Source organism: Lipotes vexillifer, unplaced genomic scaffold, assembly GCF_000442215.2.
Source record: "Lipotes vexillifer unplaced genomic scaffold, Lipotes_vexillifer_v1.1 scaffold402, whole genome shotgun sequence".
In the NCBI taxonomy this organism is placed as follows: Eukaryota; Metazoa; Chordata; class Mammalia; order Artiodactyla; family Lipotidae; genus Lipotes; species Lipotes vexillifer.
The window spans coordinates 3915150-3935229 of NW_006798409.1; the positions used below are offsets into that span (position 1 = coordinate 3915150).

The 20080-nt window shown below is 44.8% G+C and overlaps 1 protein-coding gene across 1 annotated transcript in view; it reads right to left on the reverse strand.

Annotated features, from left to right (window-relative positions):
• The window catches only part of DOP1B (DOP1 leucine zipper like protein B), a 105739-nt gene extending 89797 nt beyond the window's left edge, over window positions 1–15942 (reverse strand). The window contains exon 1 of the mRNA XM_007470498.1: window positions 15805–15942. Within this exon, the coding sequence (XP_007470560.1) occupies window positions 15805–15942 (138 nt within the window). The remainder of the gene's footprint in view (window positions 1–15804) is intronic.
• Between the last annotated feature and the right edge of the window lie 4138 nt (window positions 15943–20080).

Sequence of the window (20080 nt, forward strand, 5' to 3'; positions counted from 1 at the left end):
TCCTTCCTGTGGGACAGAGCGGCAGTGAATAGAGCAACTCTGGAAGGCACGTGTTAAAGATGGCAGAGTCCCTGGCTTGAGTCTCTGGAATGACCATATGGAAGAGAGCTGCCCAATCTGGACCAGCATGCAGAACTGATTCATGAGCGAGAAACTTCAGTCTTATGGTGGCACTGAATTTTTGGACTTCTTTGTTACAGCAGCTAACATTACTGCTACTGATACACTGATAGTATCATTATTATTTAACCTTGTTCCAGAAAATGCTAACAAAACACTGGGAAAAAACACAAACTCAGGGCTGGGTGATGATATGTACACTTGTCTACCCAAAGAACTCAACACAATTAGCTGAAAAAACTTAGAAATAAATTCACTAGGTTGGCTGGTTTCCAAATTCTATAAATTGATAGTTTCCTATGTGGCAACAACCAGTTAAAACATATAGTGGAAAATAACCCCACTGATAACAGCAGAAATACATGTATAAATTCTAATATATTTAAGACACAAGAAGGACTTACATAAGAAGAACAATTCAATGCTTAGGAACCTAAGTGAATGCTTTTTTTTTTTTTTTTTTTTTTTTTTTTTTTTGCGATATGCGGGACTCTCACTGTGTAGCCTCTCCCGTTGTGGAGCACAGGCTCCGGACACACAGGGTCAGTGGCCATGGCTCACGGGCCCAGCCGTTCCGTGGCATGTGGGACCTTCCCGGACCGGGGCACGAACCCGCGTCCCCTGCATCAACAGGCGGACTCTCAACCACTGTGCCACCAGGGAAGCCCCATAAGAGTTTTTGAAAACTTTGCAAATGATTCTGAAGTTCATCTGGGAGAAGACCGCCTGGGAATGGTAGAAAAATTCTGGAATAGAAGAGTGGTTAGGCTAGGGTGGAGAGCACGTTCCTGCCAGATAAAGACGTAAACACAGCAGATGAAAGGCGTGGCTCTGGCACCGTGCAGACAATTTAATTAGTGGAGCAAAATAAAGTCCACACAAAATAAAGCTGTGTGTCCAGAGATTTAACTCTACGTTCACTGACATAGCAGCTCCACCAAGGGAGACATACTTTACAAAAATAGCCACAGGCAGAAAGATGCTCATTAGAGCCTCCTTTAGAGTTATGAAAAACTGGAAGTAAACTAGGCCAACAACAAAGGGCTTCTAGATCTTGTCCACTCCTATACAATCCCCCTTCACTCCTTTCTTCTTTTACATAAAAACACACACACACACACGCACACACGCACACACACACACACAACACCGCTATACATGAATGGTTCGACCTGTCTTTTTTTGCCCCCTTACTTTACTGTGAGCATCTTTCGCGTTAGTAATTACAGTTGGATGCTGCATATGTAGTTTCAAGTTAGTAACTACAGTTGGATGCTGTTGTGTCATGTCTTATCCTACTGCCACTCCCCTACTGAGGGTGGTCATTTCCATTTTTTTTTGCTATTACGTACAAAGAAACAGTGCAGATTCTCAGAGCTCTCTTTGTGCTGTATTTCCATAGGATTAAAACAAATTCACAGGGCTTCCCTGATGGTGCAGTGGTTAAGAATCCACCTGCCAATGCAGGGGACACAGGTTCGAGCCCTGGTCCGGGAAGATCCCACATGCCATGGAGCAATGAAGCCTGTGCACCACAACTACTGAGCCTGCGCTCTATGGCCCCCGAGCCACAACTACTGAGCCCACGTGCCACAACTACTGAAGCCCGCATGCCTAGAACCCATGCTCCGCAACAAGAGAAGCCACCGCAATGAGAAGACCGTGCACTGCAACGAAGAGTAGCTCCCGCTCACCGCAACTAGAAAGCCCATGCGCAGCTACGAAGACCCAATGCAGCCAAAAAATAATGTAAAAAACAAAACAAAACAAAAATTTACAATGATCATGAACTTTCTTTTTTCTTTTTCTTTTTTTAATATTTATTTATTTCAGCTGGGCCAGATCTTCGTTGCAGCATACAGAATCCTTAGTTGCGGCATGCAGGATCTCTTAGTTGCAGCATGCATATGGGATCTAGTTCTCCGACCAGGGATCGAACCCACGTGCTCTTGGATTGGAAGAATTAATATTGTGAAAATGGCCATACTACCCAAAGCAATCTACAGATTGAATGTGATCCTTATCAAGTTACCCAGGACATTTTTCACAGAACTAGAACAAATAATCCTAAAATTCATATGGAACCACAAAGACCCTGAATTGCCAGAGCAATCCTGAGAAAAAAAGAACAAAGCTAGAGGAATCACCCTCCCAGACTTCAGACTATACTACAAAGCTACAGTAATCAAAGCGGCATAGTACTGGCCCAAAACAGACACACAGATCCATGGAACAGAATAAAGGGTCAAGAAATAGACCCACACACCTATGGTTAATTAATCTATGACAAAGAAGGCAAGACTATACAATGGAGAAAAGACAGTCTCTTCAATAAGTGTTGCTGGGAAAACTGGACAGCCACCCATAAAACAATGAGATTAGAATATTACCTCACACTATATACAAAAATAAACTCAAAATGGATTAAAGACCAAAATGGATTAAATGTAAAGACCTGAAACTGTAAAACTCTTAAAAGAGAACATAGGCAGAACACTCTGCCATAAATCATATCAATATTTTTCTGGATATGCCTCTTAAGGCAAACGAAATAAAAGCAAAAATAAACAAATGGGACGTAATTAAACTTAAAAGCTTTTGTACAGCAAAGGAAACCATCAAACAAAAAGACAACCTATAGAATGGGAGAAAATGTTTGGAAATGATATCACTGACAAGAGGTTAATATCCAAAATATACAAAGAGCTCAGACAACTCAATATAAAAAAAAAAAGAAAAAGAAAAACAAACCCACAAACAACCCAATCAAAAAAACAGGCAGAAGACCTCAACAGACATTTTTCCAAAGAAAACATACAGATGGCTAACAGGCACATGAAAAGATGCTCAACACGGCTAATTATTAGAGAAATTCAAATCAAAACCACAATGAGGTATCACCTCATACCTGTTAGAGTGGCTATCATCAAAAAGTTTACAAATAAATGCTAGCTAGGATGTGGAGAAAAGGGAACCCTCATACAATGTTGGTGGGAATGTAAGTTGGTGCAGTCACTATGGAACACAGTGTGGAGGTCCCTAAACTAAAACTAAAAACAGAGTTACCATATGATCCAGCAATTCTATTCCTGAGTATATAGCTGGATAAAATGAAAACACTAATTTGAAAAGATACATGTACCCCAATGTTCACAGCAGCACTGTCTACAATAGCCAAGACACGGAAGCAACCTAAATGCCCATCAACAGATGAATGGATACAGAAGATGTGGTGTGGATACAGAAGATATACACACAGTGATATATACACACAATGGAATATTACTCAACTGAAAAAAAGAATGAATTTCTGCCATTTTCAGCAATGTGGATGGACCTACAGAATATTATTCTTAGTGAGATAAGTCAGACAGAGAGAAAGACAAGTGTTGTGATATCACTTATATGTGGAATCTAAACAAAATACAAATGAATGTATACCTAAAACAGAAACAGACTCACAGATATAGAAAACAAACTAGTGGTTACCAAAGGGAAGAGGAAAGGGGTGAGGGGCAAATTAGGGGTATGGGATTAAGAGATACAAACTATTATGTATAAAATAGATAAGCCACAAGGATATATTGTACAGTTCAGGGAATTAAAGCCATTATCCTGTAATAACTTTTAATGGAGTATAATCTGTAAAAATGCTGAATCACTCTGCTGTACAACTGAAACTAATAAAATACTGGAAATCAACTATACTTCAATTAAAAAAAAAGACTGCCCATACCAAGTGTTGGCAAGAATACGGAAGAACTGGAGTCCTCGTAACTGCTGGTGTAAAATGACACTTTGGAAAACAATTTGGCAGGTTTTTTTTTTTTTGGCGGTACGCGGGCCTCTCACTGCTGTGGCCTCTCCCGTTGCGGAGCACAGGCTCAGGACGCGCAGGCTCAGTGGCCATGGCTCACGGGCCCAGCCACTCAACGGCATGTGGGATCTTCCCGGACCGGGGCACGAACCCGTGTCCCCTGCATCGGCAGGCGGACTCTCAACCACTGCGCCACCAGGGAAGCCCAATTTGGCAGTTTTTTAAAGTTAAATATATACCTACTGGAAGCAACTCGATGTCCATTAACAGGCAAATGGATAAATAAATGGTGTATATCCATAAAACCCTACTCAGTAGTAAAAAGGCAAAAACTATCAATACACAGGACTTGGATGACTCTCAGAATAGCTTGGCTGAGCGAAAAGAAGGCAGACCAGGAAAAAAAAAAAAGAGTATATACCGTACGAGTCTGTTTATATAAAATTTTAGAAAATGCAAACTAGTCGATGGTGATAGAAAGCAGATCAGCAGTTGCCTGAGGATGGGGGAGAGAGGGGAGGGAGGGAGGAGGGACCACAAAAGGCCAGGAAGAAACTTCTGTGGGTGACGGATACATGCTCATTATCTTATATGGTGATGGTTTCATAGGGATATCCACACATCAGAACTCATCCATTATACACTTTATATACGTGTAGTTTATTGTACAACAAAATTGTAAAAAACAAGGGAAAAAAGAGAAGACCATTTAAAAAGATAACTGAATGGGAATGCCTGCTCAGATGCAAGCTTGTATATTGGTGTTCACGTTCAATCAGTCATCCTTTTTGAAAAATAGCCCAGCTTAAACTTATTTCTTTCTGTATTAGTTTGCTGTAACAAAATACCACAGGTTAGGTGGTTTAAACAACAGAAATATATTTCTCACCATTCTGGAGACTGGAAGTCCCAGATCAAGGTACCGACTCAGTTCTCCTGGTTTGTAGATGGTGCCTTCTCGCTGTGTCCTCATGTGGAGGGGAGAGCTCGCTCTTCTAAGGCCACAGTCCTACTGGATTAGGGCCTCACGCTTATGACTTCATTTAACCTTACCTCCTGAAAACCTATCTCCAGATACGGTCACACTAGGGGGTGCTCTGATGTATGCATTTGGTGGCTGAGGCGGGGATTGGGGGGACGACACAGTTCAGTCCTGACATGATATTTCTGGTTTCTTAGCTTTTTTGATAGTGTTTATAACACACAAGGAAACCACAGCCCTTTTCCTTATCCATAAACTCACTTCTGCTAGATGAGCCTTTTTTTTTTTCAGATGAGCTTTTGTCATAAGATTACTGGAAGACTAATTCACCTGTCCAAATCTGGACTATTTCCATCCCTCCAGCAGATCTGAAAGGAAGACCAGCAAAAAAAAAAAAATCCTTGGCTCGGATGCAAAATAAATAGACTATCCTAGCTATCAATTATTGGCAGCCTATCAGACTCCCTTCAGCAAAAAGAAATGCTCTTTTCCAGAAGGACCATGTCAGCCTTATGGTGTTTGAGTGGCTCACGGTGAGGCCATTCTCTCAACACTGAACAGCAAAGCGCTTGCCAGTTCTCAGCTCCTTCTGGAGAACCTGGGGTAGGGTAAGAAGCAATGATGCCACCTAGGGCATCACCCACCAAAAGAAGGATGATAGAACAGTGGCACAGGATGGGGCAGCCTTCACGCATTAGGAACGGGAGTTCTATTAGCTGCATCTCTCAAGTCCCAGTGCCAAGAAAATCAGAACACTGCCAGAAACAAATGGGCGTTGTGCTCACCACTCTCCTGCAGAGGTGCAGGATCTACTTTATTTACAAGTGAAAGGAGTCAAAATGGCCAACAACATCCTTTAAGTTTGGTCTCTTCTCAGAAGGCATTTAGGCCCATGTCTTTCCAATATGACCCTGACACCCCATTTATCTGACACCTTCTACCCTCAAGGTCACCACCCCAGACAGCAGGTTGCTGGAAAATGACTAAAATAAATGCCCTAAACTGAGACACCATTTCTCTACCAGATGGGGGCCCAAAAGTGAGTCGACAAGATGGAAGCAGGCATCACGTGGGCTGAGAGGGGCTCATGGCCTGACTCCAGCTCACTTGCTAAGCAGAGTCCAGTCCAGCAGGGATCACGGGCAGCAATTCTGACTGTGTCTCAGTGGGAGGAGGACTGTAAGGGTCCTCACAGGGAGACAGATGGGGAAGCCCAACGTGGAGGGCTGGACTCCCCTAAAAGACACCCCGCAAAGAGGCCCACAAAGAATCTGGTGCAGAACTGCTGAGGTGCAGTCAGGTGGGGCACAAGTCATCAGGGTCATAGTCTAATTGTCTGTGTCCCCCAGTGTGATGGTCTTAGGGGGTGAGCCTTTGGGAGGTGATTAGGTCATGAGGGTGGAGCCCTCGAGAGTGGGATCTCTGCCCCTTCCACCACGTGAGGACACAACCGAAGACAGCCAACTGTGAACGAGGAAGACGGCCCTTACTAGACACTGAATCTGCCTACACCTTGACCTTGGCTTCAGCCTCCAGAACAGTGAGAAATAAATGTCTGTTGTCGATAAGCCCCCCAGGCTGTGGTATTGTCACAGCAGCCCCAGTGGACTGAGGCAGTCCGGAAGGCTGCCCTGAGGGACTCGGAAGTTCCGGGCACATCCTGTATTACTACACACACAAGAGCTGAAGTTCTCCACAGTGCTCCAGGGCAGTAAATAAAAGATTAAATAAATAACACTCTACTCTTCCATGAGGCACGTGATGAAAAGCCACCTGGGCTTCCACCAGAGATGAACTTTTTTAAACAGTTGATATGTGGAGGGACAAACTGCAGTTCATTATCATACCCTGTTATGGGCTGAACTGTGTCCCCCAAATTCGTATGTTGAAACCCTGGCCCCTGGTACCTCAGAATGTGGATGTATTTGGAGACAGGGTCCCTGAAGAGGTGACCAAGGTAAAATGAGGTCATACAGGTGGTGTCCAATAATGACTGACTGGTGGCCTTTTCTAAGAAGAGGAGATTAGGACACAGACACACAAGGAGAAGAGGACACGGCGACAAGCAGCCGTCGGCAAGCCAAGGAGAGAGGCCTCAGAAGAAACCAAATCTGCCGACACCTTGATCTTGGACTTCCAGCCCCCAGACCTTCGAGGAAATCAATTTCTGTTCTTGCAGCCACCCAGTCTGTGGTATTTTGTTATGGCAGCCCTAGCAAACTAACAAAGACCCCAAACTAAAGAGGCTTTATCTGAACTAATGTTATATAACAGAGAAGCAGTTATCAGGGCTCGGGTAAACGTCAGGATCCAGGTGAGACTCATCAAGTTTTTAGGTAGACGAGGTCTTGGAGCTGATCTGTAAAGAGCCAGAACAGTTCACCTGGTCTCCGAGCTCCGGCCACCTTCTTCCCATCATGCCACAACAAGGAGGCTCTGCTTTAAAAAGCAGGTGCTTGTCGTTAAGCCTTTAGAAGATGAAACACTTAACAATACCCAAGACCTATTTCCCTTGCTACTCATGTCACCTGCTATCTGGCCATTTTGTGAAAGAGTGGGATACTGAATAAAAGCAGCAAAAAATCCCCCCCCCCAGAAACGTGGTTCATTCAGAACCATTATGATTTTTTTTTAAAAGAAGCTTTGGTGCTAAGGTTTTTTAAATGTACAGAGTTTAAATAAACTATCCTTCATTTCCATAATCAAAGTTCTACCCCAGGCTTGGTACAGTGGTTGGGTTCATAGGGCTCAAATGCACTTGATTAAAATTTATCTAGGGCTTCCCTGGTGGCGCAGTGGTTGAGAGTCCGCCTGCCGATGCAGGGGACACGCGTTCGTGCCCCGGTCTGGGAAGATCCCACGTGCCGCGGAGCGGCTGTGCCCGTGAGCCATGGCCGCTGAGCCTGCGCGTCCGGAGCCTGTGCTCCGCAACGGGAGAGGCCACAACAGTGAGAGGCCCACATAACGAAAAAAAAAAAAATTGTCTAAAAATGATCAGTGAAAGGTGACAGCTTGAAGTCTCAGATAAACAACGAAGCAAAAATTACCCTATTCAGGTTGATAAACATAAATCTACAAAAGATAAACTTTTCCATAATACAGAAAGATTCTAAAAATGATACTGAAAGTTTAGCAAGTTTCAGAAATAACACAATTAGAACCTGTCTGTGGTCTGACAAACCAAAACCTCTTGGGGCTCAGTTTTCTCCTGTCAAGTTGAGCCAGATGCACTTCTGCTGTTGAGTATACGGTTCATGTTTTATAACTTGCAATCGTCCACCTTAATTAGAACACAACTGCACCTAACTTTGCACACCACGACAGTGTTTTTGCTTGCATTTTTTACTAATTCGTGACTAATTCACTCACTGAATTTGTGAGTCCACACAAGAGTCCAAGATGTCTAAGCATCACAGAAGCCTTAAGAAAATTTTTTATTCGCATCAACTTCTATCAGGTACCCTTGAATGCAGAAGTTGAGAGTCTCCCAGAAGTAAGTGATCGCTAAGCTGACCAAGGCCCCCTCTCTCCAGCACCTTCCCAAACCCTCCACGTCCAGTAACTCTGATCCGGGTGCTGAGGCTGCCCACTCCCACCCACAGGCTCCCGTGAGCAGGCTCATTCCCCATGCATCAGCCAGAGGGATTCCTCTACGGAGAAAGGCAGCGATGGGTCGCCTTGCTCAAAGCCTTCCTGGAAGCTCAGTGGCGTCCCTCCAGCGCAGGGCAAAGCCCCGTGGCCTGCCCTGGCTGCCCCTCCTCCCTCAACCCCTATCACCTCTCTCCTCTCCAGCCTCGCCCGGCCCCTGCTGGACCTTGGACTCAGGCCCGTGCCCCAGATGGCCTCCCCACCAGCTAGCTCGATGCATCCAGGCCTCTGCTCAGATCTCAAATGTCACATTACCAGACAGCCGCCCCTGTCTGAGCTAGCATCCCATCCTCCTTCATCCCTACCAGCTCTCCTGTTAACTTCTCCTCTTAGCATTCAGCCCCCAACGGCATGTATTTATTCGCTGTCTGTCTGCTACCAGCAAAGCCTTATGTTCCATGAGAGCAGGAACCGTGTATTCAGTGCTGGGTCCCAAGCACCTAAGTGTTCAGTATACATTGGTTCTACCACTGTATCAGTTTGCTAGGGTTTCTGTAACAAAGCACCACCCACAGGGAGGCCTACAACAACAAATGGAGGCCAGGAGTCTGAGATCAAGGTGTCGGCAGGGCCGGTTCCTTCTGACGGCAGGGCTGGTTCCTTCCGACGCTGTGAGGAACAATCTGCTCCAGGCTGCTCTTCTAGCCTCTGGCAGTTTGCTGGCAATCTTGGCATTCCTTGGCTTTTAATTGCATCACCCTGGATCTCTGCCTTCATTCTCTCATGGCGTCTTCCCTCTCTGCATGTCTGTGTCTGTGTCCAAATTTCCCCCTTTTATAAGGATACAGTCATACTGGATAATGACCTCGTCTTAACTTGACAGGCCCTGTAAAGATCAGATCTCCAAATAAGGCCACACTCTGAGATACTGGGGGTTAGGACAGGTCTATTTTGGAGGACACAATTCAACCCCTAACAACCACTGAGCAGCCATATGACATGGGGCAAGTTAGTTAACTTCACCAGTAAAATGGGGCTAATAATCGGATCTGCCTCATTTGGCTAATGAAGAAAGCAAAGAGGTGCATCCCTGACCCCTTATGTGAGCCACAGATACTGACATGAAAATAGCTGGGGGTCCTGCTCCAGAGCACCGTGTTGGAGGCCGGCAGACAGGGTCTGGGTCCTCCCTCTGCTATCTGCCGGCTATGATCTTGCACAAGTTGCTTAGTCTGGGTCCAATCTCAAGACATGCTCTAAGTCTATACAAGGATGCACACCAGGTCCTCAGCACACAGTGCACTCTCTACGGATGTCAGCTGTCATCGGCAAGGCTGGGGGAGGGACAGATGATGGTGTAGCCCTCATCCCACTGACATCTTGCAAATTTATCAAGGGGGCCGCTCACCCTCATTACCTAACCATTGCAGCAGAGGACAGGAAGCTGGAGCAAAGAGGACACAGGAGCGGGGTTACATGGAATTGGCTGACAACAAAAAGTTGTCTTTTTAAAACTCTTATCCAATACAACTCGTATCCCACAGCCCATGGGCGTCACACTGGAACATCTTCCAGACGCTCAAACTAACATCTTCGGGCTTCCCTGGTGGCGCGGTGGTTGAGAGTCCGCCTGCCGATGCAGGGGACGCGGGTTTGTGCCCTGGTCCGGGGGGATCCCCCGTGCCGCGGAGCGGCTGGGCCCGTGAGCCATGGCCGCTGAGCCTGCATGTCCGGAGCCTGTGCTCCGCAACGGGAGAGACCGCGGCAGTGAGAGGCCCGCGTACTGCAAAACAAACAAACAAAAAAAACTAACACCTTCCAACGGGAGCCCCTGGTCTCCCTGCCCAGCCTCCCTATCACATCCTTTCAGCTTCTCAAGCCAAAAACCTTGCAGAAACCTGCAAGTCGTACTGGACTCCTCTTTTCCCCTTATGGCCCACATCCGCTCAGTGAACAAAGCCTGTTAGCAACACCTTCAAAGTACATTCAGAATCCAAACACGTCCCTGCTGGCCCATCTACGTTACAGCAACAGCTCCTAAATGGTGTCCTTGCTTCTGCCTGGCCCCACCCAGTAGAGCAGCTGGAAATGGTTCTAGCACCTAAAAGGGAAGCCAGGTTGTGGCACTCTGCCGGGCAGCCGCCCCCAGCTCAGGGGCCACTGTCAGACTCCAGCTTTAAAGGACCGACACGATCAGACGTCCTCCCCACCCCTTTCCTCTGCAGCCTCGTTTCCTGCACTCTCCCCATCCCTCGCCTGCTCTGTGGCAACCTCCCTGGCCTCAGACACACCAGAGCCTCTGGGCTTGGACAAATGGCATCATCTCAGCAACCCTCACCCTCCCTTCCCTCCCCTTCTTCACGGTTCCCACAGCACTCATCACCACCTAACAACATGTCTATTTTATCATCCAGCTTCCCCCATCCCCACCAGAATGAGGGCATGGTCTTGTCAGTTTTGCTCTCTGCTGCACCCTGGCACCTACTGGCACATTTTAGGCACTCAGATGGCCACTGAAAGAATGAATGGCTAATGCTTTCAAAGCTCCTTAAAGAAAGATTCAACTGTACTCAATAACCTGGGTTGGGTTAAAATGATTAAACATTTCTGAAAGCTTTTCAGGTACACTGAAACAAAGCCTGTTTCACAGAATACCTCAATGCTCAAGAACTGCACTTTCCAAGTTTATAATTTTACCTACCTCAAAATATACATGTTCCTAAATAAATGGAAAGACATTCTGTGTTCATGGATTAGAAGACAATACTGTTAATATGGCAATACTCCCCAAAGTGATCTACAGAATCAATGCAATCCCTATCAAAATCCCACTTGGCTTTTTTGCAGAAATTGACAAGCTGATCCTAAAATTCATATGGAATTTCAAGGAATCCAGAACAATTCTGAAAAAGAACAACAAAGTTGAAGGACTCTTACTTCCCCACTTCAAAACTTACTACAAAGCTACAATAATCAAAATGTGTGGTATTGGCATAAGGATAAACATATAAATCAATGGAAAAAAATGCAAGTCCAGAATTAAATCCATCTCTCTATAGTTAACTGGGATTCCAAGACCCTTCAAAAGAACAGTCTCTTCAACAGATGGCTTTGCACACGCAAAACAACTGGATTTCCACACACAAAAGAATGAAGTTGGAGCCCCACCTCACGCCATGTACAAAAATTAACTCAGTCAGAATGGCCATCATCAAAAAGTCTACAAACAATAAATGCTGGACAGGGTGTTGAGCAAAGGGAACCCTCTTGCGCTGTTGGTGGGAATGTAAATTGATACGGTTGCTATGGAGAACAGTATGGAGGTTCCTTAAAAAACTAAAAATATGACCCATGTGACCCAGCAATCCCACTCTTGGGCATATATCCAGAGAAAACCATAATTCAAAAAGACACATGCAAAAAAAGGGGGTGGTGGACTTCCCTGGAGGTCTAGTGGTTAAGACTGTTCTCTCCAATGCAGGGGGCATGGGTTTGATCCCTGGTAGGGGAACTAAGATCCTGCATGCCACACAGCGTGGCCAGAAAAAAAAAAAAGAAAAGATACATGCACTGAAATGTTCATTGAAGCACTAGCTACAATAGCCAAGACAATGGAAGCAACCTAAATGTCCACTGACAAAGGAATGGATAAAGAAAATGTGGTACATATATACAATGGAATATCAGCTGTAAAAAAAGAATGAAATAATACCATTTTCAGCAACATGGGTGGACCTAGAGATTATCATACTAATGAAGTAAGTCAGACAGAGGACAAATATCATATGATATCACTTATATGTGGAATCTTAAATGAACTTAATTACACACAGAAACAGACTCAGACTTCAAAAACAAACTGATGGTTACCAAAGGGGAAAGGTGGGGGGAGGGATAAATCAGGAGTGTGGGATTAACATATACACACTACTATATATAAACAGATAATCAACAAGGACCTACTGTATAGCACAGGGAACTCTACTCAATAATCTGAAATAACCTATATGGGAAAAGAATCTAAAAAAGAATGGATATATGTATATGTATAACTGAATCACTTTGCTATGCACCTGAAACTAACGTAACATTGTAAATCAACTATAATATAAAATAAAAAATTAAATTTAAAGAAAAAGAAAATGTTTCCAGAACATCAGAATGCATGCACATGCCCCAAACCCACCCCCCTTCCATCCCAGAGATATCTAATATCCCTGGTTATATACAAAAACATGGTTATTGTGCTTATCATGTAATTTTTAGAAGTTTTGGCACATATGTTGTCTGCACTTCCCAATGGTAGATTGTTTAATTTTACATGTTTGAATTGCATGTGTGCTATGAGTTAATTTTATCCTTACTACATACTTGATATTCATCTATGAAAAACAAAAAACAAAAACAAAACACAAATTAAAATGAATCAAAGACCTAAATGTAAGAATTAAAACTATAAAACTCTTAGAAGAAAACACGGGTAAATCTCCATGATCTTGGATTTGGCAATGGTTTCTTAGATATTCACCAAAAGTACAAGCAACAGAAGAAAAAATGGAAAAATTGGACTTCATCACAATTTTTAAAATTTTGTGCATCAAAAGATACTATCGGGCTTCCCTGGTGGCGCAGTGGTTGAGAGTCCGCCTGCCGATGCAGGGGACACGCGTTCGTGCCCCGGTCTGGGAAGATCCCACATGCCGCGGAGCGGCTGGGCCCGTGAACCGTGGCCGCTGAGCCTGCGCATCCAGAGTCTGTGCTCCGCAACGGGAGAGGCCACAAGAGTGAGAGGCCCACGTACCGCAAAAAAAAAAAAAGACACTATCAAAAAAGTGAAAAGACTGCCTAAACAATGGGGAAAAAAAAATCTGCAAATCAGATATCCAGTAAAGGACCAGTACCCAGAACGTATTGATATAAGGAACTCTTACAAATCACAACAAAAAGACAAATAGCATAGTTAAAAAATGGACATAACACTTGAATAGGAATTTCTCCAAGGAAGATATACAAATGGCCAATAAGCAAATGAAATGATACTCAAAATTTTAGTCATTAGGGAAATGCAAGTCAAAACCACAAAATACCACTTCATACCCACTAGGATAGCTATCATCAAAAAAAACCCTGAGGGCTTCCCTGGTGGCGCAGTGGTTGAGAGTCCACCTGCCGATGCAGGGGACGCGGGGTCGTGCCCCGGTCTGGGAAGATCCCACATGCCGCGGGGCGGCTGGGCCCGTGAGCCATGGCCACTGAGCCTGCGCGTCCGGAGCCTGTGCTCCGCAACGGGAGAGGCCACAACAGTGAGAGGCCCACGTACCGCACAAAAATAACAAAAAACCTGAAAATAAGTGTTACTGAGATTGAGAAGAAATTGGAGCCTTCATACATTGCTGGTGGGCATGTAAAATGGGGCAGTCACTGAGGAAAACAGTTTGGTGGTTCCTCAATAAGTTTAACATAGAATGACCACATGACTGAGTAATTCTACTCCTAGGTATAGACCCGGAAGAAATGTAAATAGTGTTCAAACAAAAACTTGTATATGAATATCCATACAGAACTATTCACATGAGCCAACAGGTAGAAACCCAACTGATGAATGGATAAACAAAATGTGGTCTATTCATACAACGGAACATTATTCAGCCATAAAAAGCAATGAAGTATTGATACGCACTACAACGTGCACGAACCTTGGAAACATGCTAAGTGAAAGAAGCCCAACACAAAATATCACATTATTGTACCAGTCCTTTTGTATGAAATATTCATAGACACAGGAAGTAGATTAGTGGTTGCCAGGGACAGGGGAAGGGGATTAATGGAGAGGGTTTCCTCTGGGGTGGTGAAAATGTCCTAGAACTAGATAGTGGTGATGGCTGCACAACATCATGAATGTACTAAAAGCCATTTAACCGTACACTTTAAAATGGCTGAACGGTAAATTTTATGTTACATGAATTTTAACTCAATAAAAAAATAATGAACACACCCCCTCTCCCCAAAAGTATGCCGTTTTTAGTTTCCAGAAGAGTCAAGTACTAAAACAGAGAAACACCTAGAAGAACCCGATTCTGTCCAAGTCCCATTCCAGGGCTTCTCGCTTTCCCCTGAAAAGGCAACCCACTTTCGTTTAAGACAGTGAATGTTACCTTCAGCTAGAAAAAGTCCTGGGTCAGAGCTCTACAGCCAAAGCACTCTCAAGCTCTTATCTGCTGTTTTATTACACGTCTCCACCCCAGCCAGCACCAGCCGTGATGTTCACATGTTGTAAATACACTTTGCAGAGACCGTGCAGTTTCCCGGCCACTGCCTGTAATAACTGCCTATCTCCTCTTTGCCATCTGTGGGTGCTGATTGCTGCTTTCAGGCAGTTGGTGCTGGACGGCTGCCCAGGCGCTGCCCCCGTGGTCAGGCTGCTCGCATTCTCACTCCCCCTGCCCTTGTCCCTTGAAGAGGTAAACGGACAAATTCTTTCTCTTTAGCGAGGTTTGTTATAGAGTCCCCTGGTGTGTGTTACCTGGGGAATGGGGACCTCCCAGACTAGGCTGGGCATCTCCCAGCTCCCATATGGCACTCGGGCTCCAAAGTCAGGTATCACAGCCAGGAGCCCTGGCCAGACAATGACGGAGCCAGGCACAGCCTCTTCAAGCCCAGGTATCTTCTTCCTACAGGTCACAGTGGTCGCCTGAGTGTTTGGGCATCACTGTGTCACCCTCCTTGTGGGCAGGATGGAAAAATACAATGGTCCCCATCCACAGAACACGAGGTCAAGCCCACATGCGACCAGTTTTGGTTTTCTCAGATGCAACCCCTTTTCCCTCGTCCAAACACATGCACAATTTCTGGGCAGATTTCCGTAATTATTTCATCCTTTATTCTTCTAGGAGTTACCAGTCTGCAGTAAAATGGTGAAAAAAGTAGACTGGAGAAGAAAAAGCCATAAAAATCCTAAGCAGCACACGAAGGACAATTCATCTTTGCATAACTGGATAATTTATACATTTATCTTGTTCAGAGCTAAATATTGTTGAGAAAAGAGACTGTTCAGCTGTTCTATCGACTATATCCACACTGCATGTCTATGCTCAGAAAAAAAGGGCTGAAAGGGGAGGTACGTACACCAATAGGTTAATAGTGGGTAACTCTGGGTGACAGAATTATGGGTGGTTCTTCTTATCTAATGGCTGTAATCAGCATGTAGTGTAATATTAAAAAGACAAGTCCTTGAAATAATAAAAGGACAGCTGTGTCCCCTCCTCCCTGCAATCCAAACACTCCCTGCCCCACATACCTTGTTGAGCTTGCCCAGTGAGGATATGAGATCCGCCCATTCGCTGGAGGACTCAAAATTTCTTAAAGCCTTTTCAATCACAGAAGAGTAATTTCTGTATCTGTAATCATTCAATAGCTCCTGCTCTTCTGGATCCATTCTCGCAGCAGAGAAGGTATCTAAGAGGGAATCAGTGAATAAACAAATGAGGCAGCTCTTCGAGGATGAAAAGCGTTCCCAGCCCAGAGTCCCAGGGGACACACGGCCACAAACGTTCCTATGCACAAACGTGCTGGGCGATCCAACTCAAATATTTAGCAAGGCTGCTGAGCCAGGCACGATGGTAGATAAAAGATAAACGGTTCCGGCCCTCCTGGACTCTGAGGGAAACAAATGGACAGAGCAGAAAGAAGTAAAACGCTAGAGTTCCACTCAATGGACAAAATGAATTTTAGGAGCAAAGTCACAAAGTGGCTAACTGCATGTTGTTGCTGACTGGTAATTCTCAACGCAGGTGGTCCCCCCCAGCATAGGGCACTTACAAAACCTAAGGAAAAGCAGATCTATGGTCTTAACTGAACAGTTGGTTTAGCGATCCAATCCTCTACGACTAGACTTGGAGAGAGGATTGGAAATATTCTACAAGAAAACCAGGAGGAAAAAAAAGGACCTAAGGGTGCAGCGTCTGACAGCAGTGGTGTCAGAAACCCACCGCGTGCCTGTTCATTTACTAAGTGCCAATTATCTGCCAGGCCCCCGACAGCTCTATGCCCCTGGGTGAGGAGTCTGCACGGAGGTGTGTCACACCAGGGCCCAAGCAGTCATCATTTTATTCTGGCCCTTGTATATTCTTTGATGGATTCTTTCTCTTTTTTTTTTTCCTGTGGCTAGATGCATTCATTATATATGAACCACTGCAACTACTGCAAAGCCTGAGACATCGACTACCTGAGCCTGATGCCAACAGCAACCATTTCCTTTTCTTCTCATCCCCAATGTGACAAAAGGAAACATGAGATGCTGCAGATTTGCCTTTTTGAAAACATCCACCATTTATACATTATAACATATAGAAATACATGCTTAAGTTTTGTTTTTACTCCTTCATTTAAAAAAAAAAATCTGAAGGTCAAGCCATCAGTCTATTCAAACAAGTTACAGCTCTGAAAAGCACTCCACAAGGCGTGGAAATGTCGAATCGTTCTCTTGACTTGTCGCCAAGTTCCATACTCCAATGTTTTCTCAAAAGTGATGCCTTAGGGTTTCCACTTGCCTCCCTTCTTTAGTCTTCATCTGATTAAGATCTATTTAAAGTGTGGCAGGCACCCACACCAAATTCCTTGCCCCCTTTTCCACACTAAGAGAACCCTCATTTTGCTCAGGGCGGCACTATAGTTCCCAGCCTCCCTTACAGCAAGGTGGCCATATGACAGTGCTGGACAAAAAGAAGCTGCTGGTGGGGGACTCTTCTGGCCTGTTGTCCTCCACCTTTCCCCTTCTTTCTGCCCGAAACAACGGTTTGATGCTGGAGCTGAAGCCACATCTTGCAACCACGAGGAAAGAGCCATCTTTAAGGCATGACTTCCCTGCATAAGTGGAAGGATAGAGCAGTTGAGGCCCCAGATGGCTTTAAGAAGGTGCCATACCAACCCTGGACACTCTGTCCCTGGACTTACTGTTTTCTGCACATGAGAGCTAATTTGTTTAAGCCGCCGTTCAATCAAGTTTTCTGTTACTCACAACCAAACACAATCCTGTTTGATTTATGAACCTAAGTAATATCTCACTAGGACGTGGTCTGAAAGGAGAGAGAAATACGGAGCAATGGTGACATGATTAAATCCCCCGAGGTGGAGTTAGTTGGTTAACCGAGCTGCATGCAGTCAGTCAAATAAAAAGCCAGATATCGCAGATGGAAGAAACTGAACTGCAGGGACAATGTGACGTGTAAGTCTCAATCTTGCATTTATTGGCCACAGTGAGGTTGTAAGACTCCCATGATACCTTCTACTACACCTTCCGACTGCTCTGGGCCCGTTGCGGTCTTAAGGCCAACACAACTTTCCAGTTGCCAACGTCAGTGGACCCCGTTTCCTCATTCACCTCTCAGGAGGACTGTGCAGCGGGCCACTTCCTCCTTCTCCAAACAGCCTCCTGTCTGCCCACACTCCTCTGGCCCACCGACATCTCTGCTGTACCTTCTCTGCAGGCCCATCCTCCTCCAAATGCTGGCATTCCCAGGCAACAAGCTTGGGCCTTCTCTGTCTCCCTACCCTCAATGATCTCTCCATTCCTTTAACTAACTAATACCATCTTCATGCTCAGGACCCACAGATTTATAACCTCCCGAACCTCCCCCTCCCAGGCCCAAATTCATGCAAGTGTCTCCTTGACTTCTCCGCCCAGATATGGCACGCGTGTCTCAAACCAGGTGCATCCCAAACTAGACACTTGAGTGTCCATCAACAAAACGTGGTCTAGCCACACGATGGCACGCTATTCAGCAATGGGAAGGAATAGAGTCCTGAAACATGTGACGGGGTGGATGAACCTGGAAAATACAAGCTTAGTGGAAGAAGCCAGTCATAAAAGGCCACATATTGTATGATTCCATCTATATGAAAAGCCCAGAATAGGCCAATCTGTAGAGATGCAAGTAGATTAGACAGTGGTTGCCTAGGGTGGGGAGTACGAACTGGGGAGTATCTGCAAATGGGCACAAGGGCTCTTTTTGGGGGTAATGTGCTAAAATTAGATTATGGTGATGTCTGCACACCTCTGTAAATTTACTAAAAATCACTGAACAGTATATTTCAATGAATGAATTTTATGGTCTGTAAATTATACCTCAATAACACTGTTTTTGAAAAACCCTCTTTGTTTCTTCTTTTCCAACATAGTTTATTACAGGATATGGAATATAGATCCCGGTGTTATACAGTAGGACCTTATTGTTTATCCATTCTATATATAATAGTTTGCATCTTCTAACCCCAAACTCCCACCCCATCCCTCCCCTACCTCCCCTCCCCCTTGGCAACCACAAGTCTGTTCTCTATGTCTGTGAGTCTGTTTCTGTTTCGTAGATAAGTTCATTTGTGTCATATTTTAGGTTCCACATAGAAGTGATATCATATAGTATTTGTCTCTTTCTGACTTACTTCACTTAGTATGATAATCACTAGGTCCATCCATGTTGCTAAAAAATGGCATTATTTCATTCTTTTCTATAGCTGCGTAATATTCCATTGCATGTATATACACCATATCTTCTTTATACATTCATCCGTCAATGGACATTTAAGTTGCTTCCGTGTTGAAAAACCCTCTACTCTTGATTCTATCTGCTCAACCTGCTCCTTCTCCAGTCTGCTTTTCCTCAGAAAGTGGCCCCACCATCTATGGGAACTTCAACATCGTCCTGGACTCTTCCTTCTCTTCACCTGTCACACTCAACCCAAGTCCCGTTGGCTCTTCTTCCAAAATACCCGTGGACTCTCCACTGTGCAAGCCACCTTTCTCCTGCAAGCCTGCTGCAGAAGCTTCCTAAGGGTCCTCCTTCACTCTTGCCCCTCTCCAGTGTACTTTCACACAGCACTCCAAGTCCTCTTAAAACATAAAGCACTTCCCCACCATGTTTAAACTCTTCCCATTAAGCCTACAGTAAGTCCACACTCCCCCCACCCCACTCTGTGGCCTACAAGGCTCCACCTCACTCTCCTCAAGGCACTCTGCTTGTCCTAAGACAACTCACTCTACCACAGAGCCTTTGCACATGCTGGGCCTCTCTGCAAAAATATACTGTGCTATGCATAGGCACACAGTAAGATCGCCTGCTCATTCTTGGAAAGGCCTGCCCCTTTTTCTGAAATAATAGCCTTCATGATTTTTGAAAATATCAAGGATGGTAATGAGAGGTGTAGTTTGTTTTGCCAAGTCAAGACATAAGACATTAGTACATCCCAACAGCCCATAAGTTTGTTTTTTTTTTTAATTCCAGGAAATGTACAGGTCTGAAATCCCATGTCTCTGAACCACTGCAATACTCCATGCAGTCTGTTCATTGTATTAGGTGTCTATGCACAGGAGAAAGAAACATGAACAAGGCAGGGTTCTACTCTCACAGTTCAGAGCCTAATAAAAGAGGAAATACCTAAACATGTAATTTCAATTTAATGCGGCACAGTGATGGAGGGTGGGCTGATGTAACAGAGTGATGCTGGCAAGAAGGGCAGAGGAAGCCCAGCTACCAGCAGAGACGTCCTCAAAGTCCACAGGTGTGGGCGCTTGTTAGTAG